We start from the raw sequence: 23,646 nt of genomic DNA, 5'->3' as shown, positions 1-23,646 counted from the left end.
GTTGGCATCATAAATAAGAGTTTATTGGCAAAATAAAGGTCATGAAGATTTATCACTTTTTCCTTTATCCCTAGGTTTTATAGGGTTTGCTCTTACATTTAGGTCTTTAATATATTTTTGTATATAGTATGAGGTAGAGATCTAAATTCGTTCTTAGGCATGTGGATATTCACCTGTCTCTGCACTATTTATTGCAGAGTATCCTTTTCTCATTAAGTGGTCTTGACACCCTTGTTGAAAATCAGTTGGCCATAGATATATGGGTTTATTTCTGGACTCTCAATTCTATTCCATTGATCTGTATATTGTACTTTTGCTAGTACCACACTGTTTTGGTTACTGTAATTTTGTAGTAAGTTTTGAAATCAGAAAGCATAGAGTTCTTTGGTTCTTTCTCCTTTTTCAAGATTCCTTTAGCTACAGAGTTTCCTGCAATTGAATGTGAATTTGAGAATTTTCCTTTCCATTTCTGCAAAAACAGCCAATTGGATTTTGATAAAAATTACATTGAATCTATAGATCAATTTGGGTAGAAGTTGCCATTTTAAAAATATTTAGCCTTCTGGGCTGCGCGCGGTGGCTCATGCCTGTAATCCCAGCACTTTGGGAGGTCGAGGTGGGTGGATCACCCGAGGTCAAGAGTTCGAGACCAGCCTGGCCAACATGGTGAAACCCTGTCTCTACTAAAAATACAAAAACTAGCCAGAAGTGGTGGCAGGCGCCTGTAATCCCAGCTACTCGGGAGGCTGAGATAGGAGAATCCCTAGAACTCAGGAGGTGGAGGTAAGCCAAGATCATGCCATTGCACTCCAGCTTAGGGACAAGAGCAAGACTTTATCTCAAAACAAAAACAAACAAAAATTTCGCCGTCCAATCCACAAACACAGGATATCTTTTATTTAGATCTTTAGTTTCTGTCAACACTATTTTGTCATTTTCATTGTACCAGTGTTGTACCTTCTTGGTCAAATTTATTCCTAGGTATTTTATTCTTTTGGATGCTGTTGTAAATGGAATTGTTTTCTTGATTTCATCTTCAGATTGCTCATTGCTAGAGTATAAAAATACAGCTAACTTTTATGTGTTGATCTTGTAACCTGCAACTTTGCTGAATTTTGTATTAACTCTACTAGTTTTTGTTTGTTTGTGGTTTTTTTGTTTTGTTTTTTGAGGCAGAGTCTCACTCTGTCGCCCAGGCTGGAGTGCAGTAGTACAATATCTGCTGACTGCAACCTCCACCTCCTGGGTTCAAGCAATTCTCCTGCCTCAGCTTCCTGAGTAGCTGGGATTACAGGTGGCTGCCACTGTGCCTGGCTACTTTTTATATTTTTAGTAGAGATAGGGTTTCACCATGTTGGCTAGACTGGTCTTGGACTCCTGAGCTCAAGTGATCTGCGTGCCTCAGCCTCCCAAAGTGCTGGGATTACAGGCGTGAGCCACTGCGGCTAGCCAACTCTACTAATATTTTTTGCTGATTCTTTAGGATTTTCTGCATGTAAGTCATGTAATCTGTAAATAGGGATAATTTTACTTCATTTTTTTCCAACTTGGATATTATTTATTTACTTTTCCTTGCCTAAAACTCCAGTGTAATGTTAAATGGAAGTGGCAAAAACAGACATACTCGTTTTGTTCTTGATCTTAGGGGAAAACTGATTATTTCACCATATTTCATCACAGCTAATAAGTATATTAGCTGTGGATTCATAAATGTCCTTGATCATGTTGAAGAAGATACTTTCTATTCCTAGTTTAAGTGACTTTATCATGAAAGGGTGATGAATTTTGTCAAATGCTTTTTCTACATCAGTTGAGATGATCATATGGGTCCCCCCACCCCTTGCCAATTTATTCTATTAATGTGGCCCATCAGACTAATTGTTTTCCATATTTCAAACTACCCTTGCTTTCTTTGGATAAATCCTACTTGGTCATGATGTATAATCTTCTTAATACTCTGCTTGATTTGGTTTGGTAGTATTTTGTTGAAGATTTTAAAAATCTGTGTATGTAGGGGACATTGGCCTGTAGTTTTCACTTTGTGTTTTTAATCTGGTTATGGGGCATTAGGGTAGTCACAGCTTCATGGGAAGTGTTTCTCTTCTGTTTTTTAGAAGAGTTTGAGATCAATTATTGTTAATACTTTTTTAAGGGTTTGGCATAATTCTTCAGTGAAAACATCTTGTATTGGGCTTTTTTGTTTTTGTGAGCTTTTGATTACTAGATCAATCAATTATTTGTTATAGATCTGTTGAGATTTTCCATTTTTGAATCAGTTTTGGTAGTTGGTGTATTTCTAAAAAGTTGTTTATTTCATTTAACTTACCTAATTTGATGGCATACAATTGTTCATAGTATTCTCTTGTAACCCTTTTTATCTGTATATTTCAGTAGTAATGTGTCTACTTTCATTCTGATTTTAGTGATTGGTGTCTCCTTTTCTTTTTCCCTTGGTAACTGTAGCTAAAGGTTTGTCAATTTAATCAGTCTTTTCAGAGAACCAATTTTTGGTTTTGTTTGATTCTTCCTATTTTTCTACTTTCTATTTTATTAATTTTTATTATTAATTTTAATAAAATAATAATTAACCTGCATATTAATTTTTATTATTTCTTTCATTCTGGTAGCTTTAGGTTTAGCTTTGTCTTCTTTTTCTAATTCCTTAAAGTTGAAATCTTTTTTAATGAAGGCTTTTACAGATGCAGGTTTCCCTCTAAAATCTTTTGGCTGCATCCCATAGGTTTTGGTATATTGTTCTTTTTGTTCATGTCAAAGTATTTTCTAATTGTATTTGTAATTTCTTCTTTGTTCCATTAGCTGTTAAAGAATGTGTTGTTTGGCTGGGCACGGTAGCTCACGCCTGTAATTCCAGCACTTTGGGAGGCCAAGGCGGGCAGATCACAAAGTCAGGAGATCAAGACCATCCTGGCTAAGACAGTGAAACCCCATCTCTACTAAAAATACAAAAAAAAAAAAAAAAAAAAAATTAGCCGGGCGTGGTGGCAGGCACCTGTAGTCCTAGCTACTGGGAAGGCTGAGGCAGGAGAATGGCGTGAACCCAGGAGGCGGAGCTTGCAGTGAGCCAAGATCACGCCACTGCACTCCAGCCTGGGCGACAGTGCAAGACTCCTTCTCAAAAAAAAAAAAAAAAAGTTGTTTAATTTTCACATATTTATTAATTTTCCTTTTGTTACTTATTTCTGTTTTCATTCCTTTGTGATCAGAGAACATATTCTGTATTATTTCAGGCCTTTAAAATGTATTTAAACTTGTTTTGTGTCCTAACATACAGTATTTCCTCCAGAATGTTACATGTGCATTTAAAGAGAATGTATATTGTGCTGTTGTTAGATTGAGTGTTCTCTATGTCTGTCTGGTCTAGTCGGTTTATAGTGTTCAAAGTCTCTATTTTCCTTGGTGATCTTCTGTCTAGTTCTGTTCATTATTGCAGTGGACTATTATCGTCTCCAACTTTTATAGTTGAAATGTTTATTCCTCCCTTCAATTCTGTCAGTTTTTGCCTCATATATTTTGGACTCTTGTTAGGTGCATATATGTTTATAATTATATCTTACTGATGGTTTCTCCCTGTTACTGATGTATAATGTCCTTCTATGCTCTTGTAACAGTTTTTGTCTTAAAGTCTATTTTTTCTGATACTAGGAAAGCTACTCCGACTGTCTTATTAATTACTATTTATATGGAATATACTTTTCTATCCTTTTACGTTCAACGTATTGTGTCTTTGGTACTGTAGCGATTGTCTTGTAGACTGTGTATAGTTGGATGCAGTTTTTCTCTTTTATCCATTCTACCAGTCTCTGTCTTAATAGGAGATTTCAAATTGTTTTCTTAGTCATTACCCTGCAGATTACAGTTAATATATTTATAATAATCATGTTTTAATTGAAAGCACCTTTTTTTCAAAAGTGTACAAAAACTGCTCATTTAGAGCTTCATTTCCCATCCTTGTTATTGTCAGAAATTACATCTTTACACATTTTATGCCCATTAACATAGACTTGTAATTATTGTTTTATGTACTTCTAAAATCATACGAGGACAAAAAGGAGTTATGAGTAAAAAATGAAATACTGCTGGCTTATTTGCTTGGCTATCTAGCTGCCATAACCTTGGTTATTTATTTTTTTGTATGGCTTCAAGTTGCTGTCTAGTGCCCTTTCATTTCAGCTTAGAGAACTTCCTTACTGTTTTTGCTATATCTTGTAGGACATGTATACTAGTGATAAACTTTCTCAACTTTCGTTTATCTAAGAGTATCTTAATTTCTCCTTCATTTTTGAAGTATAGTTTTACCAGACACAGAATTTTTGGTTTGCAGGGTTTTTTTTTTTCTTTAAGCACTTTAAACAATATCATTCTACTGCCTTCCAACCTCCATGGTTTCTGAAGATCAAGTAGGCTGTTAATCTTATTGAATATACCTTGTACGTGACAGTTGCTTCTTTCTTGTTTTTTCATTCATTCCTCTTTTCTCCTCAGACTGGATAATCTCAACCCGTCTTTAAAAATTCACTGATTACTCCTTCTGACTGCTCATGTCTGCTGTTAACCTCTCTGGTGAAGTGTTCTTTTCGTTTATTGTACTTTTCAATTGCAAAATTTCTTTTTAGGGTCTTTTTAAAATTTCTGTGTATGTATTGATACTCAGTTCGTCGAGTCATCATTCTCCTGGTTTCCTTTAGTTCTTTGTTTATGGTTTCCTTTAGCTCTTTGTGATTTTTTAAAAAAATCTTTTGATTTAAAGTCTTTGTCTAGTAAATGCAATGACTGGGCTTCATTGTGGACAGTTTCTCTAAATTTCTTTTTTTCCTGTAATAAACTCTACTTTCTTGTTTCTTTGTATGCCTCTTTTTTGTTGAAAATAAAGACATTTAAAAGATTATAATATGGCAACCCTGGAAATGAAATTCTTTCCCCTCACCAGGGTTTGTTTTGCTGTGTGTTGGTTATGTTGTTTGCTTGTTTAGAGACTTCTGTAAGCTATTTTTGTGAAGTCTGTATTCTTCGTCATTTGCTGCCACTGAAGTCTGTTCTATTCACTTGGTGGTGATTTGTTAGTTTCTTTAAATATCTGGAGCCAAAGGAAAAACAACGCTTTCCAAGTCTTGTGGGTGAAACAAAGGCAAGCCCTTATACTTTTCCTTCAGAGAGCCAACAGACAGGTTGAAATCCATGACCACAGTTCTTTCAGAATAAGGTTCATATTGCTCTGTGGCACTCATGTAACCTGCACCCTCAGTGCAGGCTGCTGTCCTCATGATTGTCACTAATCTCGGGTATAGGGAATGGTAGGTAATTTAAAGCTTTCTTCACCAAGACTACTTCTGGTTGTTGTAATTTTTTAATAGATTACGGAGTTCTGCAAATGTTGATTCTGACCCTTCTGGCAGCTCATTAGTCGCTGGAATTCTCTTCTCCACCACTTTTGGTGACATCACTCCCCATGGACATATTTATCAAATTTATGGATTATTTACACACCTTGCATCTCTGTTACCCTTTGTAATCTATTTTATGACTTAAATAATTATGTCCTCCTGAAGGCGTAGGGGAACAGGCAGTGAAACCCTAGTTTTGTATCTGTTAGCAACTCAAATAAAACTTAGGCCATTCTAAAACTTCAGATATCAGTAATACTCTGGGTTACTTAAGGGGTAGTGACCTTTTCTAATGAAAGGGAAAAAAGGTACTCAATTAAAAGGCAATATTATTTTATTTTTTGTTTTTTATTATTATTATTATTTTTTGAGACGGAGACTTGCTCTGTCGCCCGGGCTGGAGTGCAGTGGCATGATCTTGGCACACTGCAACCCCTGCCTCCTGGGTTCAAGCAATTCTCCTGCCTCAGCCTCCCAAGTAGCTGGGATTACAGGTGCCCACCAGCACGCCCGGCTAATTTTTTTTGTATTTTTAGTAGAGACGGTGTTTCACTGTGTTATCCAGGATGGTCTCAATCTCCTGACCTCGTGATCCGCCCGCCTCGGCCTCCCAAAGTGCTGGGATTACAGGCGTGAGCCACCATGCCTGGCCAAAAGGCAACATTATTTTAAATTACTAAAATTTTATATTTAGTTTGGGAATGTTGGGATTGGTTTCTAATCCCTTTATTGCTTGGAGGTCCAGGATAGATACTTTGGGTGATTTAAGGCCACATAAAACTTGGATAATTCGCAGCTGGATAATTTAGTCTGTGTTTTTGTTCTTTGAAATCACTGTTAATAGTGAGTAAAGGGCAAGATTTTAGTGTGGGTAGTTAAGGGCCTTATAATCTCCATTTAACAAATAATAATAAATGTTTATCACTGTGGAAGGGGTTTCCCGACCTCAACATTATTGACATTTGAGGCTATTTAATTCTTTGTTGTTAGAGGCTATCCTGTGCATTCGAGGATGTTTAACAGCATTCCTGGCTTCTGCCTGTTAGATAGCCCTCCTCCAATTTTGACAACCAAAAATATCTCTAGGCATTACCAAGTGTTCCCTGAGATGCATGCTGCCCCCAGCTGAGAACCACTGCATTATGTGAAGAACCCTGGGGATAGAAAGGTACTGCTATGACTTTTACTGAGTGGTGATAGAGCTATAGATAAAGTGCTACAGAAGTTCAAAGGGAAAAAAAATTTTATCTAATTGGAGATAGCAGGGAATGTGTCAATGAGGAAGAAGTGTTTCAACTGGGACATATAGATAGACATGGAGTAATAAGAATTCTGTAAAAGAATACATTCACAAAGTCAGGATAAATGTTATCTAGAGAACAATGAGGTTAGTTATTTTGGGGTAAGATTACAGGTGTGAGTTACCATGCCTGGCTTAAAATTGGGTAATTTCTGTTGATTTATCTTCAAGTTCAGTTATTATTATTATTGTTGTTGTTATTTTGGTCATCTTTATCTTGCTATTGAGCCCATTTGGTGAGTTGTTTCTGTCACTGTATTTCTTCATTCTGAAATTTCTATTCATTTATTTATTTATATTTTTATTTATTTATTTATTTTTGAGGAGGAGTCTCGCTGTGTCACCTAGGCTGGAGTGCAGTGGTGTGATCTCAGCTCACTGCAACCTCTGCCTCCTGGGTTCAAATGATTCTCCTGCCTTAGCCTCCCAAGTGGCTGAGATTACAGGCGCCCACCACCACGCCTAGCTAATTTTTGTATTTTTAGTAGAGGTGGGGTTTCAACATGTTGGCCAGGTTTGTCTCAAACTCCTGACCTCAAGTGATCCACCCACCTCAGCTTCCCAAGGTGCTGGGATTACAGGCGGGAGCCACCACTCCTGGCCTAAAATTTCCATTTAGTTATTCCTTATATATTCTGTTTCTTTGCTGAAACTTCCTATTTTTTCATGTTTCAAGTGTGTTTGTAATTGCACATTGAAGTATTTTATAATAACTGCTTTAAAGTCCTGTTCAATAATTCCATAACTGCCACCATTGAGTTAGTGTCTGTTAAATATCATTTATCATTCAAGTTGACATTTTTCTTGGTTTTTGATATGAGGGATTTTTGTTTTATTATTATATCATAGACACTTTGGATATCACGTTCAGAGACTTTGGAATATTACTAAAATCTATTTTAGCAGGCCTCCTCTGATGTTGCACCAGCAGGGGAGGAGGGCTGCAAGGTGGGAGTGGAAGTTAAGACTCCCTGTTGGCTTCCACTGGCCTTCACTGATAATAGCATGGTGGGGTAGGCAGGGCATCTCTTACCTAGGATTGGTGGTGGAAGTTTAGGCTCTCTACTCAGCCTCTGCTGACACTCCAGAAAGGGTAAAGAACTCCTTGTTACTGATCGGCAGAGGTAGAAGTCTAGGCTTTCAAGTTGGCCTCCACTGACAAGAATGAGGAGGGATTCCATGCTCTGTGGCTTGAGGAGGGCAATTATAGTCAAAAAGATTTTGTTTTGCTAGGCTGTACCTCTTCTAATCCTTTCACTAGGGAAAGCAGACTTCTTGTTGCTGCTGTTGTTGGGTTTTATTTTTTTGTTTTTGTTAGTTTTGGGTGTGGTGGTGGTGGTGGTGGTGGTGGTAGTCTTGTTGTTTTTGCCTTTGCTCATTAGTATTTCTGGGTTGCAGTCCTCTCCGATGTCCAGTCACGATATGAGCCTCTCCCTGCCCCCTCGAAAATCAGGAAACTTACTGTCATGTCGTTCTTCAAGTTTCTAAATCATTAGCCAGTTCACCTTCTTCTCTCCACCATTCACAGAATACTTATGTTTGGGTTTTTTTACATGTTAGGTTCAGGGTTTTTAGCTGTATTTAGTGGGAGAGTAGGGAGAAATAAGTCTATTCATTTTGTCTGGAGCTGAATGTCCTAAATGGTTTAAAATAGAAAATAGTCCACTAAGAACTAACTTTTTTTAAATGCTCAAAAAATATTTTATTCTTAAAAATATTTTACCACTATAAATTTGTAACTAAATTGTACATAAGATTAAGTACATTTATTGTTATACATATATATGGGTTTTTTGTTTGGTTGGTTGGGGTTTTTTTTGGAAAACAGGGTCTTGCTCTCTTGCCTTGACCTCCCAGGCTCAGGTGATGCCCCTGCCTCAGCCTCCCGAGTAGCTGGGGCTACAGGTGCATGCCACCATGCCCAGCTAAGTTTTTGTTTATTATTTGTAGAGACAGAGTCTCCCTATGTTGCCCAGGCTAGGCTCAAACTCCTGGACCAAGCAGTTCTCCCACCTTGGCCCCCCAAAGTGCTGGGATTACAAACATGAGCCACTGTGCCCAGCCATGTGGATATATATGTGTTTATTAAAGTATGTATATTTCTTTATTCTCTTAGGGTTATGTACCGAAGGACTCTACCGTGTTAGCGGGAACAAAACTGACCAAGACAATATTCAAAAGCAGTTTGATCAAGGTAAGAAGATAATTATGTGAAATAAAATTGTTGTTTTATGTTTTACTTATTAGAATTCATGGTGAGAAGATTGATTTTCATTTGAAAACTTCCTAAGGAAATGGATGTTGAGGAGAGAGGGTTTCAAAGTGGGATTAGAAGCACTAAGTAGAATAGATACCACAGTAAAGGTACGAAACAGCTAGGGAAAGTCTATTTTCTTTACACTAGCAAGGAAGTCACTGATTACTTTTAGAGCCTTTGAATTAAAGGGCCTTGGTACTAGGGATTTGTAAGAGGAAGCAGATGATATGAACCTTTTAAAATACAATTGCAATAGAAGAAAAGATTGAAAACAAGAGGCAGTTGAGTCAAGAAAATACAATATTGTATATATTTTTAATGTAAGTATGAAGACAGAAGAGGATTTAGTAAATAAGAAAGGAGGTACTGGAAAAGTATTGAAGCAAAGTCCATCAGGCCCGGAAGGAGTGGAATGCGGTAGAATAAATTTTGTTTTTGAAATAACAAGAAACTATCTCTTACCCTAAGACTGAAGGGAATACTATAAAATATTTTGATGTAAGATTAGGTATTTTATGGCCCATATACTCTGAGGTTCTTCCCAAATTTCATATTCCTAATACATTAAACAATCTCACAAGTAAAAGACTGTGACTGTACCTATATAAATCCATCACCAGAGTTAGAAAAGCAATAATTTGACTTCTGATTGATCGACATCTTAGCCATTAGGAGTAAAAAAAGCCAAATTTTCTACTCGTACTCAGTAAACTCTATATGTGATTAAAGATATAAATGTAAAAAATGAAAAACATAAGTACCAGAGAGAAAAATGAGTGAATATTTTTATAGTCTTAGAGTAAAGAAAAGTCTAAGCTTGATATGAAACCTAGAAAGCATGAACACAAGTTGACAGACTGGACTGTATACATGCTAAAATTTTACAAAAATGTAAAAATTCTGTATGACTTGTGGCTAAAACAGGGTGTGACATACCTTACTTAAGTAATTCCCATCAGAAGAGAGCAACCAATAAATAAATGAAAATATGCTTAGCTTCTATTAATGATAAAAATTAAAGGATTATATTTATTTGTTTTATTTGAATGAAAAGAATTGTTAGTAGAGCGTAGGTAAGCATGTATCTTGTACACTGTTGGTTGTAGGTGCCTTTTGAGAGGCAGTTTGTGAATATCAGGATTCAGATAGCTTTGCTAGAGAAATTCCACTTCTAGGAGTTTGTTATAGAAGTCTTTGCATAAGCATGCCAAGATATACTTACAAGGCTCTTCCTTGCAGTATTGTAAGTTTTTTTTTAAAGGGGTGTTGTGGGGATACCACTCGGGTCTCATAAGTAGAATGAATACTAAGAAACCACATAAAATAAAGATTTATGCCCGTTGAAATATCAAAACGTCAGTTGTTGTTGTGTGTGTGTGACTGTGTGTTTATAAAAACACACCTTGTTGCCAAAGAGTATCGTATAGTCTAGTATCCCATTTTTTAAAAATATTGCCCGGTCACAGTGGCTCACGCTTGTAATCCTAGCACTTTGGGAGGCCAAGGTGGGCAAATTGCCTGAGCTCAGGAGTTCGAGACCAGCCTGGGCAACATAGTGAAACCCCATCTGTACTAAAATGCAAAAAATTAGCCGGACATGGTGGCGCACACCTGTAATCCCAGCTACTTGGGAGGCTGAGGCAGGAGACTCACTTGAACCCAGGAGGGGGAGGTTACAGGGAGCTGAGAGATCATACCATTGCACACCAGCCTGGGTAACAGAGCAAGACTGCATCTAAAAAAAAAAAAAAATTTTTTTATATATATAGTGTTTAAAAAACTGTTTAGACTTAATGATATTAAATTGGTAGAAGTTAACTTCCAATAGTGAAGGCATGGTTGTAGTTAATACCAAGGCTCTTGAGTTTGACTTTCTTGTTTTGTTTTCTTGTCCTGCCACTACTGCCACTATTTTTGTGTCTCTGGCAAGTTAATCTTTCTAAATCTCAATTTCTTTATGTCTACTATGGGAGTGATGAGAGTAACTATAAGGATAATGGGATAATGCATATGAAGAGTTTTCTGTCCGAGCACCATATTAAATGTTCATTGGGTAGCTATTACTACAAAGAATGTAGCCTAAGGAAATAAGCTTATATGTATTAAAGCATAGCATCATATCATTTTCATATTATTGTAATATATTTAAATGAAATAAATCTAAATGTTCAGTAATAGAATATTATGTAAATTGTATAATCTAAGGAAATATTTCACAGCCATTAAAATTGTTTATGTAGGGCAAAATGTTAACAATTGATTTGACAATTTTTTTAATGAACAGAGAAAGGCTGAAAGGAAACATGCTAAACTGTAAACAATGCTTGTCTAGGTGATGGGGAAATTTTTTTCTTTTTGCTGGCCTATTTTTTATATTAAAGTGATTTACTGATAGCAAATTAACCTTATGATACACTTTTAGTATGTTCTATTCTTGATTTTTTTTTAGTAGGAACTTCACCAACTATTTAAATTTAAACCATTTTACATAAAATTTTTAACTGTAAGCTTAAAAAGTCCAAATTAGAATTTATACAAATTGAGTATCTCTTATTCAAAATTCTTGGGGCCCAGAAGTATTTTAGATTTCAGATTTTTTTCAAATTTTGGAATATGTGTATTTTACTTAGCAGTTATGCCAGATATGAAATGTTCCAGTGAACAAGTTTCAGATCAACCTGTATGCATATTTCTTTTTTCTTTTATGGCCTCTTTTTTCTTTCACCCCTCCTCCAAAGAAATAGGGTCTCACTATGTTGTCCAGGCTGGACTTAAACTCCTGGGCTCAAGTGATCTTCTCACCTTAGTTTCCTGAGTAGCGGGGCTACAGGTGTGCACCAGCTCACCTGCCTCTTGTGGCCTCTTTTAAATTGCTGTATAAACCAAAAAAAGATAGGTATTATTAAAGTTCGTCAATATACTAATAAACCTAACAGCATTTTTTTTATTATAATAGAAAAGACTTACTGCTTGGTTGTCTTTTCCCAAATCCATGTAGTTTGTCAGCCTAAAAAGAAAAGTGGGGCCGGGCGCCGTGGCTCACACCTGTAATTTCAGCACTTTGGGAGGCTGAGGCAGGTGGATCACCTGAGGTCAGAAGTTCGAGACCAGCCTGGCCAACATGGTGAAACCCCTTCTCTACTAAAAATATAAAAAATTAGCTGGGTGTGGTGACGGTCGCCTGTAATCCCAGCTACTCAGGAGGCTGAGGCAGGAGAATCACTTGAACCAGGGAGGTAGAGGTTGCAGTGAGGTGTACTCCAGCCGGGGCCACAAAAGCGAAACTCAGTCTCAAAAAAAAAAGAAAAAGAAAAGTGGCCCACGACTTAAAGTTATCTTTTGATCTAAAAGTAACCGTTTAGCTTACTTCTATAATAAAGTTTTATTATGTAATTTAAAATGTTAATTTTTGTCTTATAGATCATAGTATCAATCTAGTGTCAATGGAAGTCACAGTAAATGCTGTAGCTGGAGCCCTTAAAGCTTTCTTTGCAGATCTGCCAGATCCTTTAATTCCATATTCTCTTCATCCAGAGCTATTGGAAGCAGCAAGTAAGTATAAACCTCCTTTTTATGAGAGGGATGATAGTGGCAGTTTTTGGATATCGATTGCTAAGTGTTAAAATCATCATGTGCTAGAATATGTAGCTAATAAAAATTAACTTACTAGAACACTATTTCTTAAAGGTATTTTCCTCTAAATTAAAATCAGAATCCCTGAAGATGGCCTCCAGGAATATTCTGTTTTAGTTAGCCCCCTAGGTGACTTAAATGCTCCTAGAAATTAGATCATTGTACTAGAAGTTTGAGGTTTGTGTTTTTAATTCAAACTTAAGGGCATTGTAAGAAAATTAAATAAATTCTTCAAATTGTAAGTCGAAGAAATTTACTTTGGCCTTGTCTTACCTGTTTTATGTTGCTATAACAGAATATTACAGACTGCATAATTTATAAAGTAATTTATTTCTTACAGTTCTAGAGGCTGGTAAGTTCAGGGTCAAGGAGGCCTCATCCGGTGAGGGCCTTTTTGCAAAGGCATTCCATGCCCAAAGGTGGAAGGGCAAGAGAGCACACTCAGAGAGTAAGAGACAGGAAGGGGGCTGAACTTACTCTTTTATCAGGAATTCATTCCCAAAATAGCTAACTCACTTAAGAGATAACAGTGTTAATCTCTTCACGAGGACAAAACCCTCATGATATAGTCACCTCTTAAAGATCCCACCTCTCAACACTGTTGCCTTGGGGATTAAGTTTTCCACACAAGAACTTTGGGGGAAACATTCAAACCATAGCAGACCACGTGTTGTAAGTCATTTTGGGAAAGAACATGATATTTATTTAGTATTTATTCCTACTTTGGCATCTTTCATTCAGATGTTTCCACTAAACAGATATTCATTTATCCAGAAAATGAGACCTAAAGTCTGTTTGGGCATCATTTTCATCCATGTGATTTCTCAGTGACAAAAAAGTTAACATAATTGCTAAATACTTCTCTCTACTATTTCCTTTTGGTTGCAGGTCTTCACGTTATTTTAGGTGAGACTACTTTGTACAGTTCTGATTATAAGTTCTCAGTGATTTATTTTTTTTTTTATTCAGTATATTGTCACAAGGTATAGTTGCCTTATACATACTCTCAGGTAAAGTGGGAAAATGGTTTAATTGATAGCTTAGATGTTCTTATCTATTGACCATTAATAGGAACCTCAGAACTTGCCTACTTAGGAAATTTTTGAGGACCGATTTAGAAGTAATGTGTAACAAATGAATGTTGTTAGTAATTGGTTTTGCTACCATAATGATGTGGTATACACACTGGTCTTCAAAATAAAGAAGAGGAGGAAAGCACCCTCTATCTCATTTATTTCAGGGCCACATTTTAGTTACTCTGTTTCATAATTGCGTAGATTTGGAGAGTAAGTTAAATACTTAAACTATCTGTAAAGGAAAATCTTTGATAAGCAAAATGGATTACAAGTAATTGTAGTATAGACAAATCTATAGCCCAAGGGCCATATTTAGGCTATCGCCAGTTTTGGGCAGACTTTTGAGCTGAGAATCGTTTTTACACCAAGAGAGAAGAAAATTTCATGACACATTAAAATTACATGAAATTCAGATTTCAGAAGTTTTATTGGCGTATAGCCATTCCCATTTGTTACTGCTTTTGTGCTACAACACGGGGTTGAGTAAGTGTGCCCACAAAGCCTAAAATAGTTACTCTCTGTAGCATAAATGTTAAGAGCCTAACAGATTTGTAAGTAATGAATTATAAATCAGTATCTAGTTACGTAAATTGCTAATATACCATTTCCCATTTTGTCAATGCTGAGTCACTTTGGTCTTCAGTAATTAGCTTTCCTTATAAAAAGGCTATAGTAATAAATGATAACATTAATAGAAATAGATAGTTGAAGTGATTTCTTAATTTACATAATTTAGCAGGTTCTTTTGAACAGGGATCTCCAACCCCTAGGCCACACAGCCTGGCTTGTTAGGAACCAGGCCTCACAGCAGAAGGTGAGCAGTTGGGTAAGGGAAGCTGAGCTCCACCTTCTGTCAGATCAGGAGCGGCATTAGATTCTCATAGGAGTGGGAACCCTCTTGTGAACTGCGCATGTGGGGGATCTAGGTTGTGCACTTCTTAAAATCTAGTGATAAATGTAATGCACTTGAATCATCCTGAAACCATCCCCCCACCCATCTGTGGAAAAACTGTCTTCCACAAAACTGATCCCTGGTGCCAGAAAGGCTGGGGACTGCTGCTTTACACCATTTTCTTTGATTTTGTTTACCTATCCTAATATGCTTTAAACACATTCTTGATTGTTACAGTAAATATAGCAGGAAGCTTTATCAAATATTTTTAAATGTGTAAGTTTTACACAAACTCTTCACTTTTAATTTTACAGAAATCCCGGATAAAACAGAACGTCTTCATGCCTTGAAAGAAATTGTTAAGAAATTTCATCCTGTAAACTATGATGTATTCAGATATGTGATAACACATCTAAACAGGTATTTTTTTTTTTTTTTTTTTTTAGGGATTTTTGGCAAATAAAATGCACTACACGTTTCAAACATGTAAACTTTATAAATTAGGTAATTATCAGATAGAAAAGGGGACTCAGACTAAACATACAGTTGAATTTTGGTTTTCTAATTTATATCTAAAAAGATATGTGATTAGTTTTGTAATGAAATGATTATATAAATAGTGTGGTAAGTCTGTTTTCTTTTTTACCACATTCTCTGTAGGATCTTAGAATTTTAGATATGAAATGACACTTAGATAATTAACCAGATTGACCTATCTGGAGTTGAAACAGGGTTTGGTTTGAAAAATTACTAGTTCTGTGACCTTGGGTAAATGACTTATTCTTGCTAAGTCTTGATTGTCTCAACTACAAACATGAGAATAACAGCACTTCACAAAGTGTTCAGAACAAAGTTGTTCTGAGGACTGAATGGAACTATTAGCATGTGTGCTAATTTTTTCAAAAGTCTTCTCGTAATATTTTCTACTGACATTTTAGTGAACTGTATTTTTTTTAAACTAATAGTATCAACGCCTAAACCAAGTACATTTCAGCCTGTACCTCCTAAAAGAGGATTAACTGATGTTTAAAGCTTACTTTTTACTAGCAATGTGGTATAAAACCGTGTTAACATTTCTTATAACCTTTTTCTGAGAAAATACCATGGAAACATGGTGAAACCCCATCTCCACTAAAAATACAAAAATTAGCTGGGTGTGGTGATGAGCGCCTGTAATCCTAGCTACTCAGGAGGCTGGGGGCGGGAGAATTGCTTGAGCCTGGGGGGCACAGGTTGCAGTGAGCTGAGATCATGCCATTGCACTCTAGCCTGGCCAACAGAGCAAGACTCTGTCTCAAAAAAAAAAAAAAAAGATTGTTTTATGGAATGCTAGCAACCAGGTTTTTGTTTGCTTTTTTTTTTTTTGAGATGGAGTCTCGCTCTGTCACTAGGCTGGAGTTCAGTGGCATGATCTCAGCTCACTGCAACCTCCACCTCCCGGGTTCAAGCAGTTCTCTTGCCTCAGCTTCCCGAGTCGCTGGGATTACAGATGCATACCACCATGCCCAGCTAAATTTAGTATTTTTAGTAGAGACAAGGTTTCACCATTTTGACCAGGATGGTCTCGATCTCTTGACCTTGTGATCCACCCTCCTCGGGCTCCCAGAGTGCTAGAGTTACAGGCGTGAGCCACCGTGCCTGCTGCAACCAGGTTTTTTGAAAGTTAAAAATTCTCGCTGGATGTGGTGGCTCAACACTTTGGGAGGCTGGAGGATCTCTTGAGGCCAGGAGTTTGAGACCAGTCTGAGCAACATAGTGAGACTTGATTCTCAAAAAAAAAAAAGAAGGGAAGGAAGGAAAGAGAAAGAAAAAGAAAAGGGAGAGATAAAAAGGAGAGGAAGGAGGGGAGGAAGGAAGGGAAAATTCGCCTGACATTAGTGTCAAACTCCTGTGGTAGTAATTTTTCCAAAGCTGGTTGAGAGAGAGAGCATACTCTGGTTTATCTTTACATCTCTCACAGTAGTCAAAGAAGTTACATATACAATTAGAATTTGTTGTTTCTGTTGCCAAAAACTCAATACAGTTTGTCACATCAGGAAAGGTTTTTTGTTGTTTTTGAGACGGAGTTTCACTTCATTCACTCTTGTTGCCCAGGCTGGAGTGCAATGGCGCGATCTCAGCTCACCACAACCCCCGCCTCCCAGGTTCAAGCGATTCTCCTGCCTCAGCCTTCCAAGTAGCTGGAATTACAGGCTGTGTTACTACGCCTTGCTAATTTTGTATTTTTAGTAGAGATGGGGTTTCTCCATGTTAGTCCTGCTGTTCTCCAACTCCCGACCTCAGGTGATCCACCTGCCTCAGCCTCCCAAAGTGCTGGGATTACAGGTGTGAGCCACTGCACCTGGCCCAGGAAAAGTTTTTTACATACGAATTAAAGATGCTTCTTTATGCAAAATTTTAAACCCCAGGTTTGAAGTAGGATAAAAGGTAACGTTAAATCTGAGATCATTTCTAGCTCTGGAATTCTGTGATTGTAATGAGTTTTGATTTCTAAATGTTTTTTCCTTTCATAATTTCAGGGTTAGTCAGCAAAATAAAATCAACCTAATGACAGCAGACAACTTATCCATCTGTTTTTGGCCAACCTTAATGAGACCTGATTTTGAAAATCGAGAGTTTCTGTCTACTACTAAGATTCATCAATCTGTTGTTGAAACATTCATTCAACAGTGTCAGTTTTTCTTTTACAATGGAGAAATTGTAGAAACGACAAACACTGTGGCTCCTCCACCACCTTCAAACCCAGGACAGTTGGTGGAACCAATGGTACCACTTCAGTTGCCACCACCATTGCAACCTCAGCTAATACAACCACAATTACAAACGGATCCTCTTGGTATTATATGAGTAGAAGGTGATTGCAGACAGGCTGGATTTGGACAAAAAGCAAATCTAGACATGCATGTTTCAGGGTTCAGTAGTATACTTCATGTTTCATACAGATAAGTCACATTCAAAATTACATTTTCTCTTTGAACTAGATGGTATTCCTTATTCACTTACATTACAAATCTAAGACCATGTGATAAGCATGACTGGAGAGGTTTAATTTTTATAAACAAAAATAGCTATAAAATACAAAGCTGCTGCTGCATGCAACCTTATCGCAATCAGTATATATCATTCCTGTGGCAATTTCTGTCACATTATATTGTGAATAAAATTTTTCTATAGAAATTAAATGATTTAAAAACTCACCTATATGAAACATTTAATGCTTTTCAGCCTGCTTTCTGGCTGATTTTGTTATTTGATATGCTAATTTGGGCAACGTAATTTACATTCTGGCAGTCAGTGTAGATAACTAAAAGCCCAGTTAAGTATTTTATAATTTCAGGCTACTGAGGCCATGCTTGGGATGTTGTTTGAAAGAAAAAAAATACACTTGACATATTTCACATTTCTGTACCTTCATCTTTACTTCCAGGTAAACGTGGATGATTTGATGAGGGATAAATGAACCTATTTCTTTTACACACATACCAAGGACATGCTTGTGGCTAAAGTGAGTTGATAATGTTGTGCAAAGGATAGTTGTCACCAATTCATTTCTTTATGGTCCATAATGAAATAAACATTTTGTATACTGTTAATTCTGTAAACAGATGCATGTTCAAAAGATCTATGATGGTCTTGTAATCTTAATCTAATATATTTTAGATATTTTAATTTTTTCCCTCTTGGGGAACACATTTAGTATAGTGTAGAAAATACTTCATTACATTTTCATATAAGGTTATATAACTTTTCATACATAAACATGAAATTTGTTGTAGAAAATTCTTTAAACCAAACATTTAAATCTAGGACTTCAATTTAATTTGTTCCTTGAATCTATTTTTATGTGGCCCTTAAAAACATATCCAAAAAACCCATTGCTAATATAGCAATAAAAATACTTTGGGTACTGACAGACTCTTTGGAGTGTTTATATTACAAATTTGTATTCATGTTCTTTTCTGTGATGCGTTGTACTAAAATCCAAAATGGCTTTTGCACCATTTTTAAGCCAGTTTTTTCCTTTGATGTTGGTACCAGAATCATTATAAATGACTGCTGCTTTTAGGGGTAAACATTTTGTTAAGATAAAACCAGAACACTAAATTATGGATAAAATTTTCAGAATAGGTGGCACAGGTAAATTTCACTAGGTTATATTTTGTGTAGTAAAGAAAAAAATATTTGGTCAATGTTATCTTAATTCAGACTACAATTTTAAGATTATCTTATATGTATTATAGTAAATAGATTTTCAGGTTCAAGGCTCCTAAGAGTTTGATTTGCTCTGTTTTTTCCTAAAATAACTATTGTCTTTCCCAACTGTTAAGTTCTAGGTATTGTACTTCCAATTTTAACTTCAGAACCAAGATGTTGGCATGAACCAGGCTGCTGTTGAAGTACATGTATATTATAAATTATCTTATTTGTGTTATACTCTTACATGTTATCTTTTCTAAGAAAACAAAGTCCCTATTATTCCTATTGCAAAGCACACAGGAATTAAGAAAGTACAGTAATTTTTAAAAAAAAATCCGGTAAATGTAGTATTCTTAACCTGTTCTATATTACTTATACTTATTGTCTATATAGCTTTAATTTATAGTTGTCAGTTTAACTATTGGCATGTCTGGCAAAGAAAATTAAACTTTAAGAGTTTTATAAACTTTCTAGGTTGCTAAAGAATTTATTTTTCTACTATATATGGTATAGACAAAGCATCAAACTATGTACAGGAAAAAAGCCTGACTATTTCTATTGGAAGTGGGCTGAAAAGAGAGTTTTCAAAACTTCGTGTCTTCAGTTCATTCTGTCATAACTTTGCTATTGTAATATGTGAATACCAGTTTATTTAAGCTATTCTCTTTTATACTGTATTAATTTAATGTTCATCTGCATTTAGTACCATTTTTGTTACTAAAACTGGCATTTACCATTTTTCACATTAACCCACCTTGCACCTTCTCGCAAACTTATCTCCACTTTTCTATGCATTCTATCATTGATTTGACACACTTCATAGTGAGTCATTTAAATATTCTACGTTTGGTTCCATTAACCAGTAGGTTACAGTTATTGAAAATTAAAGTACAGTTTAAAGCTCAGTCTGTTACACTGAATTGATTGTGTTTGTTTTTGCCAAGGATTTAAATATGTTTTTAAAAATTAGAAACATCTAAGAACAGAATACATAATTAAACTTTTTTCTGGTAAGTTACTGGAAGGTTTCACTGTTTAGGGACCTATCATCTGAGACTTCTTAAAGGATTAAAAGAATAGGAGGATAGTCTCATAATTATGAGTAAACATCAAGGCATTATATTTTACAATAATAAAATTTCATCTACACACATGTTGCCATTGTTTCATTTAAGGTTCAGTGCTTATAGTTACTACAATATTGGACCTAACAGGATCTAGATTAGCAATATAAAGAAGCATAGTGGTACTCTGTTTCACACTTTCAGTAGATTTGTTAGAAGTCAAATTCTATTCAACAGACACTTCTTAGGATATACAACTAATTTAAGAATAAAATTCCAGACACAATATATTTTTTTTAAATGGTATTTGTTAGTAGTGCTTCTTCCCCTTAACATTTACAGTGTAAATACTGCAGGTAACAGCAGTCTAAGTTAGTCAAAAAGCAGCTTTTTTTCCCATACTGTATGTGAATAATGTAGACCTGGGTATTTTTGTTTGTTTGGGTTTTTTTTTTTTTTTTTTTTAAGTACTGGAATCTAATTAATAATCTCTCTTAGATATAAACAAAAGGGAACAATTGGAATAAGAATTTAGGCCTTAGCTTCCATGGTGATTTTTAGTTTTTTATACAGTAATAATTGTGATGCTATTTGTCAACTGGATATAAATATATATATATAATTTTAAAAAGTCAAAAGTGCTTTTGTTTCTTTGTTTAATGTAATTTTTGTGCTTCACCCACAGGATGCTGCAGTAAATTAAATTTCAGTGAAGCTTCTGATGTATAAAGAATGCTATGAATAAAACATTAAGAAGCTGTGTAATTTTAAGTTATAGTTGCCTCTATTTTTACCATTTCATTGGTAAAAATTAGCTAATTTTTTTCAAGTGAAATATGAAAAATAAAAATATAAATTTATCAATATGGAAATTTTATAAGGAGATGTATTATTGAGTTTTCGTTGTACCTGGAAAGGAGATTCAAAATTTTGTCTGGGGGTGTATATAAGTGAAAATCTGATTTTTTTAATTGTCAGGAAAACAAGATAATGCACAGTTTTCTAAGACATGCTTTGGAGCCACTGGAAATATTTTGAAAACTATTCTAGTTATAGCACAGCTGCTAATGTTAAAGAATATATTTATGTGTTCATGGTTTGTGACTATTAGGCCAAATTTTATGGCATATGTTGTCAGTCTGGATCTGGTGAGGTCTATTTAACGTGAATCTTTGTGTTATCTTGAATTTAGTAGTTTCAAGGTACTTAAATTCTTAGACTTAACAGTTTCTAATTTGTTTCAATGCATATGGGACATGCTTGATTTTTTTTTTTTTTTTTTACTGTATTAGGACTCGAAGTTCTTAGCCTTTTCAGGTTATCAAATAACTGAAAGTAAAATTTTCTAAGATTTGATAAGGGAAGGTACTATTCAAATCATTTTCTTAGGATAGCATCTTCACATATGATGAGAGGATTGTACAAGCATTAATCTCATATTCCAACATCCAGTTACTGGATGTGATCCAAGTACCCTAGTCTTTTTAAAGCAGTTAAAATCTAATTAATTAACTTTGGGAGTCTTCACTATTCAATTGATACTCATCATTGTCCTATTTGTATGACTCCATTTTTTCCCTCCACTATATGAGTTTTCTTTGTCAGGGAGAGGAGTGGGGAGAGCCACAGAATCTCATATTCACATCTTAATTAAATTGTGTAATAGTCTTTTGTGGAAATTCTGTAGGCAGTGAGAATGATTTTGAAAAGCTAACCAGTGATAATTAGCATTTTAGTTACTATTAAATGCATAAAATTATAACCCTTGAAATTAATTTGGTGCTGGCAGTTCTGGTTTAGTCATTTTTACCAGTAGTTAGTAGTATTAAGACCTGCAGTATATGCACTTTTTGAGTAGCTGTCAAAGAATTGTACTTGAGAAACAACTTGTTTATTCTTACAATTCAGATTTTCTATTCAATTTTGTCTCAAATAGTAAAAGTTATTGTGAACAATTTAACAATGGCCCTCCTGTTCTAGTTTGCCTAACATTTCAGTTAAGATTTAGTGTTTTAACCTATTTTTTTTCAAGTTTATTTTTTGTATTAGATTTTATTTGAATAAGTTATGTGGGTTTAGTAATTGACTTATTTATTCATTGCTTCACTAATTCATCCAGATTAGTTTTAAGTGTGTATATGTATTTGCTCACCAGATCATTTTCTTGGGACCTTGAACTGTGAATGTTTTGTCCTAACAATTTAATATTTTCTAGGTACTTGCTGCAAGTTCTTGAACTATTTTACCAGCTTTAACTTTGGGGCTCTTAGTTTCTTTTCTCCAGATTCTTGTTATTTTATTTTATCCAAATAAATATTTAGGTGTTTTAAGAAGTAGACTTCTGTTTAATTCCCTAAAATACGTAAAATCAGAAGCTGTGCACACTATCATACTGTTATTTGTGTAGGGCTTGGATTATTTATAAATGTAGGTGAAAGGATAAAAAATATCTGTCTGAGAGAACATAGTCTTTAGATATCCTCCTTGGAAATTTGACTTTGAGATTTTTCATTTGTTGGCAGTCACAGGCATAGCTGCTGAATGTCTTTTGGTTTGTAATATTTGAAATGAGAGAAACTATTACCAGCAATGTACTTTTAAAAATACAAACTAAAGCCAGGCATGGTTTCTCATGCCTATAATCCCAGCACTTTGGGAGGCTGAGGCAGGCGCATCGCTTGAGGTCAGGAATTTGAGACCAGTCTGCCAATATGGCAAAACCCCGTCTCTACTAAAAATACAAAATTTAGCTGGGCATGGTGGTAGGCGCCTGTAGTCCCAGCTACTCAGGAGGCTGAGGCATGAGAATTGCTTGAACCTCAGGGGGCAGAGGTTGCAGTGAACCAAAATCAAGCCACTGCATTCCAGCCTGAGACAAAGGGAGACCCTGTCTCAAAAAACATAAATACAAACTAAAATGTTATATCTAGTGCTTTAATTACAAAATGACTGTTGTGTACCTTAGAATCCATTTAGATTATTTTTATGGAGTTAGCAGACTTTTTGGGGAAAGGACAGATAGTGTCTTAGGCTTTTCAGGCCGTATGATCTCTGTGACACTTCTCTGCTGTCATGCACAAAGAGCCATAATGCAGAAATGAAAGAAATATTACGTATTCCAATAAAATTGTGTCTGTAAAAAACTAGCAGCAGACCAGATTTGGCCCACAGTCATTATTGGCTGGTCTTTGGCATAGATTGTTAATGAAATTAGCTCCTCCAACTTTTATCTTTGTGGAACATTTTATGATAGATAATTCAAAATAGTATCAGTTGGAGTGAAATTTTACGCAGGACAATTACCCTCTGTTCGTATTACCATTGTTTCCAAAGGAAATTATCTGTTTTCATTTACTTAGTATTAAGTAAGGAGAGCAATGTGAAATGGTTATTTTAAAAGCTTTTAGTAACATTAAAAACTGCATCTGGAAGGTAGGACTGGTGATACAGTTGTACACATCAGAACTGATTTGTTTTCAACAACCTTATTAAGGATAGCTTAAATATTTTTCAGGGCAGTAATTACATCTCCACATTCTGTACATTAATCATGACCACATAGTAGTTCAATAAATTGTGGCATAGATTAATGAAGTTATTAACACTTAACAAAATCATGTCCATAATCGATCTAAAAGCATGTGATTATTATTCAATTGGTCGTCTCTCCAAGATATAGGCATCACTAACCGGTCTACTCAGGTTCCTTCGGAGAATGTATATAGAAGGGAAACTTATATGTGTACCGATTGTTGGCAGGCCTTTATTCAGAAGATAAATTTGATGGAAGGTCAGAGAATTCATAATGGAGAGAAACATACATGT

The 23,646-nt window shown here is 35.5% G+C and overlaps 1 protein-coding gene across 3 annotated transcripts in view; it reads left to right on the top strand.

The window, feature by feature from the left end:
- The window catches only part of ARHGAP5 (Rho GTPase activating protein 5), a 70,699-nt gene extending 50,107 nt beyond the window's left edge, over positions 1-20,592 (top strand). For all 3 annotated transcript variants that reach the window (XM_023227379.2, XM_023227377.2, XM_023227378.2), the window contains exons 4-7: positions 8,819-8,896; positions 12,380-12,511; positions 14,875-14,980; positions 17,080-20,592. In XM_023227379.2, coding sequence (XP_023083147.1) covers positions 8,819-8,896; positions 12,380-12,511; positions 14,875-14,980; positions 17,080-17,407 — 644 coding nt within the window. In that variant the 3' untranslated portion in view covers positions 17,408-20,592. The remainder of the gene's footprint in view (positions 1-8,818; positions 8,897-12,379; positions 12,512-14,874; positions 14,981-17,079) is intronic.
- The last annotated feature ends 3,054 nt before the right edge of the window (positions 20,593-23,646 follow it).

This window comes from Piliocolobus tephrosceles, chromosome 6, assembly GCF_002776525.5.
Source record: "Piliocolobus tephrosceles isolate RC106 chromosome 6, ASM277652v3, whole genome shotgun sequence".
Lineage (NCBI taxonomy): Eukaryota > Metazoa > Chordata > Mammalia > Primates > Cercopithecidae > Piliocolobus > Piliocolobus tephrosceles.
The sequence above is the reverse complement of the archived record's forward strand: the minus strand, read 5'-3'. Positions and strand labels throughout refer to the sequence as shown.